General features: G+C 48.8%; 1 protein-coding gene across 1 annotated transcript in view; it reads left to right on the top strand.

Annotated features, from left to right (window-relative positions):
• The first annotated feature begins 264 nt into the window (after nt 1–264).
• The window catches only part of LOC146812935 (C-type lectin domain family 2 member D-like), a 185,314-nt gene continuing 174,908 nt past the window's right edge, over nt 265–10,670 (top strand). The window contains exon 1 of the mRNA XM_085619979.1: nt 265–457. Coding sequence (XP_085476105.1) covers nt 316–457 — 142 coding nt within the window. The 5' untranslated portion in view covers nt 265–315. The remainder of the gene's footprint in view (nt 458–10,670) is intronic.

The raw sequence follows: 10,670 nt of genomic DNA, 5'->3' as shown, positions 1-10,670 counted from the left end.
TTTTTCTCATTTGGGGGGGTGGGTGAACTGTCAAACTCCCATTGTAGTGGTCAGGCTCGCTCGCCATGCACCGTATGGGTGCTGGTTTCACAATTTGCCAGGGCTGCTTTCCGTTCACAGCCGGCCCTGGAGCGAAGCGTAAACCTGACACTCTCTCTAGGGCATGCGATCGCCAGGAGTGCGAGCCAGGAAGTGGAGTTGGTAAACTTGTGCGCATGCTCAGAAGGAGATTGTCGCCTTTAGTCGGTCTGGTCTCCGTTGATGTCCGCTAGGTGCGGTCTTCTTGCTCGCCGTCCGCTCTGCACAGACCGCTTCATGGGAGCCCACCTGGCTCGGGGTGCAAGAACACGGGGGCTTGAGGCGGAAGACGAAGGAAGGCACCGGAACCACCCGGACCCAGACTCGGAGATGGCGGCATTACGGGACCCGGGCAGCCCCGGCGCGGAGAGAGACGGCGGTAAGGACTGGACTTAGCACCTGACTCCACTCACCGCCCCTGGCTCAGCAGCAGGAGGTGGTGGGGGCAGATTAGAGACCCCTTATAATTCACCTCCCGAATGCCCAACCCCTGCTCCGTCCTCCACTCTATTCTTGCACTATTACAGGATGGTGGTGGTCTAACAGGAGTTACAGGACCACCCCCTACCACTACGGGAGACGTGGACTGTTCCACTGTCTCCCACAACATTACAGCCCTGGAGCTGGTCCTGAACCCCCCATTCACGCAGGGGGCATTCACGGGAGGAGGCGGGTCGTTCTTTTATCATACCCTAGGGCCGTCGCCCCAGAAGACGCACGGAAACATACCGCAATACTTGGGTGAGAATGGATGTTGACCTTTTCTCTACAAATGATGCGGCCGGAGATGCAATGGAGGAGCAGAGAGCAGCGCTGACAAAAGCCTCCTGCCCCATCCGTACTCCCCCTCTCCTTCCGCTTTCTCTCTCACTTCTTCTCTTCTTCTCCCCCGCTGAACTTTCTCCCAAGTTCGTCTCTAAGTGCGGGCTCAACGCCGTGGGATTCTTTTCACCTCCGCCGAGCCTGAACTTACTTTACTTTACTTTAACATGACATCAAGTAAGGTAACTGCTGCTCCTGTGACGCGCTCTAGTGCCTTCGGGTGGAGCTCGCGCTTAGACACCTGCAAATAAGACACAATGTTTAGTTTTAGTGATTTAGTATCAAAATAGTATTCCCTCGTACGCCGTATGTATGGGTGTAGGAAGGTGGTGTGGGGGCGTGTGCATCTTCTGTGCACCATGGAGAAAGCTAGCGCTGTGGGAACGACATGCAGACACTTCAATGCGCTTCGTTCAGGGGCCAAATCTACATTTTATTAAATAAAACATGTGTTCCATTTCAGCGAAGATTTTGCGGTGGTTTCCGCGTGCAGGGCCCCCGTGCGCCCCTTCAGACCCTTTCTCAACTTCGAGACATTTTTCTGTACATTTAAATCCATTAAGTTGGGCCAAATCGCGACCAGATCTCTACCTTAATTTCACATTCAAATCATGCAAAACATTATCTAAAAAAACAAACTTTTCAACATATTGAAATAAGAGATAAGCATTTGCAATGCAATAGGTCTCGCAGTTACGCGAGTGTAGGCTATTGGCATTGTAAATAACAATGCATTTTATTTAGGTTTTTACAAAGAAAACAAAAATAAAAGGCATTGTTATTTGCAATGTCAATAGCTCAAACTTGCGTAAATGTGAGACCTATTGCAAATGCTTGTTTTATCGGCCTACCGGATTATTTAATACTCACTGGCTTTTAATTGGCTGTTTTGATGTATCCTCTGCATGAGGGCCTATTTTACAGCAAAAAATTATAGTCTGTAATCAGATATGTATTTTATGTCATCCATGCATTGTATACCCAGTGCAATCCTTCCTTGATTGTTTTGCTCTGCAGTTGGCACTTTTGTTGCTTTTGCCAGTGCTTGACTTCAACCTATCTTTGCCAATGTTTGTAAATCTATCTGTTGAGCTGTGGAACTGTTTATCAGACTCCGAGCTGTGGAACTGTTTATCAGACTCCGAGCTGTGGACTCCGAGCTGTGGAACTGTTTGTCAGACTCCGAGCTGTGGAACTGTTTGTCAGACTCACAGCTGCGGAACTGTGTGTGAGACTCTGAGCTGCGGAACTGTGTGTGAGACTCTGAGCTGCGGGACTGTCAGACTCCCAGCTGTGGGACTGTGTGTCAGACTCCCAGCTGTGGGACTGTGTGTCAGACTCCCAACTGTGGGACTGTGTGTCAGACTCCCATCTGTAGAAGTGTGTGTGAGACTCCGAGCTGCAGAAGTGTGTGTCCCAGACTCCGAGCTGCGGAAGTGTGTGTCCCAGACTCCGAGCTGCGGAAGTGTGTGTCCCAGACTCCGAGCTGTGGAAGTGTGTGTCCCAGACTCCGAGCTGTGGAAGTGTGTGTCCCAGACTCCGAGCTGTGGAAGTGTGTGTCCCAGACTCCGATCTGTGGAAGTGTGTGTCCCAGACTCCGAGCTGTGCCAGTGTGTGTCTGAGCTGTGCCACTGTGTGTCAAACTCCGGAGCTGTGCCACTGTGTGTCAAACTCCGGAGCTGTGCCGCTGTGTGTCAGACTCCGGAGCTGTGCCGCTGTGTGTCAGACTCCGAGCTGTGGGAGTGTGTGTCAGACTCTGAGCTGTGGGAGTGTGTGTCAGACTCGAGTGTGTGTCAGACTCTGAGCTGTGGGAGTGTGTGTCAGACTCTGAGCTGTGGGAGTGTGTGTCAGACTCTGAGCTGTGGGACTGTGTGTCAGACTTTGAGCTGTGGGACTGTGTGTCAGACTCTGAGCTGTGGGACTGTGTGTCAGACTCTGAGCTGTGGGACTGTGTGTCAGACTCTGAGCTGTGGGACTGTGTGTCAGACTCTGAGCTGTGGGACTGTGTGTCAGACTCCGAGCTGTGGGACTGTGTGTCACACTCCAAGCTGCGGGACTGTGTGTCACACTCCAAGCTGCGGGACTGTGTGTCACACTCCAAGCTGCGGGACTGTGTGTCACACTCCAAGCTGCGGGACTGTGTGTCCCAGACTCCGAGCTGCGGAAGTGTGTGTCCCAGACTCCGAGCTGTGGAAGTGTGTGTCCCAGACTCCGAGCTGTGGAAGTGTGTTTCCCAGACTCCGAGCTGTGGAAGTGTGTGTCAGACTCCGAGCTGTGCCACTGTGTGTCTGAGCAGTGCCACTGTGTGTCAAGCTCCGGAGCTGTGCCCCTGTGTGTCAAACTCCGGAGCTGTGCCCCTGTGTGTCAAACTCCGGAGCTGTGCCGCTGTGTGTCAGACTCTGAGCTGTGGGAGTGTGTGTCAGACTCTGAGCTGTGGGAGTGTGTGTCAGACTCTGAGCTGTGGGAGTGTGTGTCAGACTCTGAGCTGTGGGAGTGTGTGTCAGACTCTGAGCTGTGGGAGTGTGTGTCAGACTCTGAGCTGTGGGACTGTGTGTCGGACTCTGATCTGTGGGACTGTGTGTCAGACTCCGAGCTGTGGGACTGTGTGTCAGACTCCAAGCTGCGGGACTGTGTGTCAGACTCCAAGCTGCGGAACTGTGTGTCAGACTCCAAGCTGCGGGACTGTGTGTCACACTCCAAGCTGCGGGACTGTGTGTCACACTCCAAGCTGCGGGACTGTGTGTCCCAGACTCCGAGCTGTGGGACTGTGTGTCCCAGACTCCGAGCTGTGGAAATGTGTGTCCCAGAATCCGAGCTGTGGAAGTGTGTGTCCCAAACTCCGAGCTGTGGAAGTGTGTTTCCCAGACTCCGAGCTGTGGAAGTGTGTGTCAGACTCCGAGCTGTGCCACTGTGTGTCTGAGCAGTGCCACTGTGTGTCAAACTCCGGAGCTGTGCCCCTGTGTGTCAAACTCCGGAGCTGTGCCCCTGTGTGTCAAACTCTGAGCTGTGCCGCTGTGTGTCAGACTCTGAGCTGTGGGAGTGTGTGTCAGACTCCGATCTGTGGGACTGTTTGTCAGAGTCCGACCTGAATTCTGGCAACATCTCTATCACTTGCACGGGGACGTGCACCATTTATAACCTCTCACCACCGCCCTTGTACCCCTCGGACAGACAGGCATCACTCCTGTCTCTCACACCGCCCCTGCCTGCACCCCCGACCGCTGCTTCGAGTCACCCCTTCCCCTTTGGCTGTGAGTCTTTCTCAGGCTTTGTGTAGCCCCTGCTGGACACATGGCCGCTCCCCCCTAATTACTAACTGCTGCTGCGCCTGGAGGGTCTCAGGACTTTAATGAGCCCTGGGAATGAAGACAACAAGCTGTCTCCGTGGAGCCGACCGGGGAGAGAAAGCGAAAGCGCGCGTAAGCAGAAAGCAAGCACATTGTTGCATTTCCTCCATGACTCGCACGTTGAAGTATACTTCCGTCTCGCAAAACATGCGCGCGCCCGGACAAGCGATGTGCACGCGCACGCCTGTCCGGGCGCGCGCATGTTTTGTCTCCCTTCGCACGTCACCAAACCCACAACAAGTCTCGCCAAGACGAAGCAGCGCATGCTTTGCGTTGCGTTCTAGGCGAGACCTAAAAAACGGTTGCCTTGAGTGATAAAATAATTTTCGCTTTGACCTGTGCACAGGACATGCGCCGATATTGTTCTTAGATGTGAAGTACCACGAGCGAGTGGAGTTTTGTGCACTTACCCGGAAGGAAACCCAGTTTCTCCAAGCGTCGCTCGCATCAGTCGGACAAGGGGGAAAAAAGGCGCAATCTAGAAGCGGACCGGGGCAGATTTATGAGCCCCTTGCGCCACTTTTGCGTCACTTTTAACATGGGAAAAGTGACGCAAAAGTGGCGCAAGGGGCTCATAAATCTATGCCGAGGGTCACGCAGTTGAATCAAGCGCAAACGCCGAAATTCGACTCCAGTGTATAATTTAGGCATTGAAATATATGCCTTTCTTATTCCTTTTTAAAACGAAAACAATGCCCGTGTTACCGGTGTTAAAAGCACATGACACTCACGATCAGCCTATTTATTACATTGTGTGTATATTCAAACATATATAAATTTTGTATGTTTAGTTTTTTTTTTGTTTTGCACCCAATCCAGAGATATAAACACCCACATTTTAAAGGGGACTGAGAAATATCTTATTTTTCTCTTTGTAATATGTTTACTCATAATGAGAGCTCTCAAACCATTCAGCGAAGCTGTGTTATTGTCGAGGCTCTGAACAATATACGGCATGGAGGAATACATTATGCAAGAAGGTTACCTAAACCATGGCATAGCTAATGAACATTTCGGAGGGGGGTGGGGAAGGGGGTTATTCTTCCAGCAGTAGGCAGAGTGGAGATGCAGGGGCTCCAAGAAGGGGTGAAAAAAACAAAGCCTCGTTAACAAGTAAATGGTCTTTTAAAGTACTCGGGTGGGGCTGCAATAAGACGGACGCCAGACTAGCCAGCCTCAAAAACTGTCTGTGTGAGTGTCCGGGAAGCTCACCACAGAGCGTGTCTCGCGGCCGCGCATCTTGTTTTATTTAATTGATACATGCCGCTTTCACAAAAGCGACTTTGGCGAGGGACTAGCTCTCATGACCCACGCCCCTGTGTTTCTTCCACCACCATTTATCTGAGTGGCACTGAATTAGGGGGTCTCAACAGCTCGCTGGTTTCACTTTACTTGCATTGTCTTAAGTGGTCACGGCAGAGCTATGTGTAACCAGCAGATCATAGCCTCTGATCCATTCAACCTTCAGTGCGCTAAGTCTTAAAATGGTGGTGGATGGTAATGGTTTCGGCCTCAGCCCCACTGGGGTGAACAGCTCTGCTGTCCTCTCCACTAACCCGTGACCTCAATTCCTCGAGCCATGTTAAATATATGCGGCCAATGCTTGTTTTTTTTAATTTATAGATCTTAGATTGTCTCTTGAACCATTAGAATAAGAATAACATGTACAAGATGGACTCAACTTCTGACGCCTACGCTGCTCTAATTCTGAACCACTTAGCCGGCCTGCCCCTTCACTCATCAGAAAATCACTTCACGCTCCAGCAATGTCTAAGGGCATCTGGCCCATGCAGTTAAAGGTATAAATTAGTTTACGTACAATAATTAAATGATCATAAATTTGTTTTTAAATATTTATTTTTCATTGGGTTTCATAAACTTAAATGGGCAACTTCATTGCCCACCAAGTCTTCAGTATTTTTTTTTTAAAAAAAGGCATTTTGACAGCACTCAGCCATTCCAAAATAGGTTTGTGGACGAGCTTACAAATGTATCTGGCACAGCAAAGTAATCAGAAGCCTTTATTCTCCTATCCGAATAATATTACTAAACAAAGAGCTGAATTACCAGATTTTAGCTCCAATACCTGCCTTTCACCCTTCACATCCAGGGTTTAACTGAAATGGGGCGCTAAATTCCAATTCCCAAAACTCTAGAATGTGGCATCTTATATTTGACTGCACACTGTCTACAGATTTGCAAAACAAAGATTCTTTACCCAACGCTGCTCACAACAAACCTTTAGGCGTGGATTTTGACACAAGAAAGGTTAACGCTGCAGCATTCTCAGAACATTTTTGTATTGATTTTTTTAAGGAATGTACCTCCCACTCGATAGGTTTCTGTTTGAATGTTTCATCACGTTGAGGAACTTCGAGCTTGTGTGGAAAACATGGTTTTTAAAAACAAGTTCCGTAGGACGGCGTATTTAGACAATGCTGCAGGCCAGGCAACACCGAACACTATTCACTAGTGGTATCTGTGCAATGATTGAATATCGCAGTCAAACAACTATGTTTAGATCAGGAACTAAAGAGGTATAGAAAATGCGAACCCCCACATTAAACTTCCCCTCTGTTTGCACACCACAGCATTTTATTTAACTAACATGTACGGCCGTACAAAGATAGTAGTGAACCTGGTTGCCTATTTGTAACCATGTGTGTTGCATGGAACACGCAAACCATTATCTTAACTCTGGAGACTAAAATGAGGGCTGAATAAAATATGTACGGAAAGCTTGTGATTCAGGTATTCCACTAAAACGTATGGGGTGGTAATGTCTTGTGTTTCGCTCAGCGGTAAAACATTGGATGAGGTAAGGAAAGAGCTGCAAAGCAAGAGGAAACCACAGGGATATTGACCATCGTAACACAACTGGCAAAATGAGCTAATGCATCCACTGCAGATACCTGTGCTTCACATCATTCATGGTCACCGTTTCAAATCCTGGAGGGTCTACATAGTTTTCGTTCTTCCAAGCTCAATAAATTGTCACATTAAGTTTGGAAAGGACATCTGTTAGCATCAAGATGCCCATAAGGTTGGGCATGCGCTTTAGGAAAGCACGTAATTGTATCCCATCTTTCAGGACTAAGGGTACAAGGATCTCCCTTGGGTGGCATGTCTTTTTTTGCATTTAGTTTGGAATTATCAGAACAGGAGCTGGTACACTACTAGCTCTTATACATATGCTAGTGAAGTAACAACCGGTGTACAGCGGAGAGCCTTCGTTTTGTTGGCAGGCCTAGATAACCGTCCCTAGTGCATGTCACTAACGAGTTGCAATCAAAAACTAGCCAGGTGGCGGACAGCCAAGTTTATTTTCAGCTCTCTATAAAAACCAGCATTGGCATAGCCAATAGGTCTCGCCTTTGGGACCTTATAAGTGTTTACCCATGCAACAGTTGCTGTTGCACCAAGGATATTGTGCTGCATAACTAAATACTTATAAGGTCCCAAAAGCGAGACCTATTGGCTATGCCAATGCTGGTTGTCTCTTGCTCTCTTATTTTCTATGGGTTCTTTCGTTCAAGCTCAAGGTTCAGCCACTTTCTTTTTCTTCCACCAATTCTCATTCTCTCTAGTTTCTTCCACAACATGTTCTCTGGTCATCTCGGTATTGCTTCCCCGAATCTCTCCTGGCTATGCTCCTTACGAATCATGTCTTTTTGCCATCTATGCCAAGAATTTCCTCCAGGAGGGCAGTACTGGCATTTTATCATGGGTGATCCATGTTAAAATCTACCTACAGAGTGCCAGCAGTAGCATTTTGTCCGTGGATATCCCATTTGCAAGTATTGTCTCCAGAATTCCAAGGATGCCACGTCCAACAGCAGATCTGCAAGCTTAGGCACACATGCTCACTTACATTCAGTAATTCACACTCATTCCATCGTTAGTACTCACTTGCACTTATTCGTTTTCACCTACTTGTGCACTCCCTCTCACCTGAACCACTCAGTCGCACTCACTCTTACTCTGACTCCCTTTAATGTACTCTCTCATTTTCACACTCACACACATACACACACACACACGATCCCTCATACAAACGTACATGCTCACACATACACACTCACGCACACAACATACATTAAAACCAATTTATTTTTCTTATCTTAGATGCCCGTGAAGGTCCATATCCTGCTGCTCCACTTTTTATTAAATTAATAGAAAATAATAAACTATTATTCACTAGTAATATAATACAAATGAGCAGAAAACGAGGATAGAGCCTGACCCTGATAATGCGAGACCCCCCCCTGTGTTTTTGGCACTGATTTGGCCACTTCTGAGGCCAGGGCTCGCAAAGGCAGTGCCAGGGGTAGCTAGGGGGTCGCAACTGCTACCCCTGGTGATCCCTAAATGACGTCCATGGATGTACTGTGCAGATCACAGAATGGTATCTTATGTGCATAGCTCAGTGGGTTACTGCTTTAGTCACAGAGATCCTTTTGTTACTGTGCAGTTCATAAGTTAGTCGTAATCTAGGTTAGAAAGTTATGTTTTTCCCCAGTCTTTATCCTAATTTCGCTAAAAAGTATTTGTTGGGGTAGAAAATACATTTGTATTATTAAGGTTAACCGTAACCACTGTGTTACGTTCTGAATCCTGAGTTTTGGCTTCCCCAGACCAAGCACTCTTAAAAATGGCTACCAAAATGGATGAGATGTGAATGCTACACCTTGGAGTCCCCTTGTAACATTTTCTATACACTGATTTACACACGTGTGATTGATTGTCTCTGTTTTTGTGATGTAAAGTGGTCCGACCCCCTACACTGGTATGAGAGGCGCTATAAAACAAATGAAATACATATGAGAGAGGGGCTATAGAGAGATGAGAGGAGCTGTTGGAGAGCGATAGTGAGGGAATCATTGAAGAGCCCCAATAAAGATTGCTGTATGCTTGTGCACTGTTACATTATCATTTGCTATGCTTTAAAAACTAAGACAATTGAATATATAATGAAAAATGTGTTGTAGAAGGCCTCATCTTTGCCATTTTTAGGTCTCGGCTGCGAAGGCTGCGCTTGCGCAGTCTCGCTCCGAGATTTAATGACTTGGAGAAGAGGGGCTTGAACCCGCCCCTCTTCTCCCCTGTTCTCCATTGGCTGGCCTCTTGAATGCTGGCCAGCCATTGGAGAAGAGGTCAGTCATTCACATTAGGCCCCGTTCTTTTCGGATCGGGGGGCGTGTTTTTTGCGAGAAGTCTCAGGGAGGAGACAACAGCAAAACACGCCCCCGAATCCGAAAAGGACGCTGCCTTTCTCCGAGGCATTTCTGCTCTGCCTCGGAGAAAGGCGGTGGTGTCTTCCGGTGCTGTTGCTGGGGTTTTCTGCCAGGTTCCAGAGCAATTGTTCGCGCTTGTTTGTCCAAAATGCGCCATCTTTTGATATTTATTTATACATGCTTTAGCTTATTTGCGGCGTAGGAGTAGTTTATCTACTTCAATCGGCTCTTTAGGGTTGGATAAATTCTCTCGACGCCATGTTAAAGTCAGGACACGGCCATAGCCGCATACCGTACAAGCGGTGATAAGTCATACGGCCTTGAGATTGTGCCTGATTCGACAATGGCTACCATGCAACGCACATTTATAATGTTTTCCCGAGCCAAACACTGACGTACAGGGGTGCTGTATTTGTTATTTATATTGTATAGCCTCCCAATGTTATGATACAACACTACAAACTGTATCCGAAAGGCAAAATGTGCCTGCAAGATAACACATCCGTATGTTCAAGAACCGATTCTTCGCTGCGAACACTATCTCTTGCGCAGTTAACGTTCATAAACCGCTACCACTGGGATTGCGCCACCTCTGCCTTGAGTGGGATCGCGCCACCTCTGCCTTGAGGGCTCCTTTCCCAATCCATGATGGCGACCGGAAGTTAGTGGCGAGAAGTTGTTTGCACCAGGGTGCCCGGCGTGTTCCAGGAGAGGGGAAGGTGTGGGAGGGGCAGGCTCGAGACGGCGCGTGCCGTGCCTGGAAAGGGTGCGCGTGCCGTGCCTGGAGAGGAGCGGGGCGCGCGAGACGGGGGACATGCACTTCTCCATCCCAGAGACCAAGACCCGCAGCGGGGAGGGCGGGTCCTCCTACGTGGTGAGTGATTGGGTCCCTGAGGGTGTCCTGTGCCTCTCACCCCTCTTCTTTACTCTGTTCCCGTCCTCACTGTGCCCTTCTCACCCGACCCATCTCTGGCTGTCCCGCTGTCTGTGGATGTTGTCACAATCGCCTCCTGTGGCCAGCTGGCGGTCCTCTTTTTTTTTTTTATTATCCTGCATCTCTCGTGCCTGTCAGGCCTCTTCTTACTCCGTCCCCCATCATGCCGGTACATTAGCATCCTCCTGTCTGTACCCTCATCAGAGACAGTCTCCCTCTCTTCCCCGCTGAGTGTACCCTTATCCTCCACCCCCG

This window comes from Triturus cristatus, chromosome 7, assembly GCF_964204655.1.
Source record: "Triturus cristatus chromosome 7, aTriCri1.1, whole genome shotgun sequence".
NCBI classification, from domain to species: Eukaryota; Metazoa; Chordata; class Amphibia; order Caudata; family Salamandridae; genus Triturus; species Triturus cristatus.
Note: the sequence above shows the minus strand (reverse complement) of the source record. Positions and strands in the feature narration are given on the sequence as shown.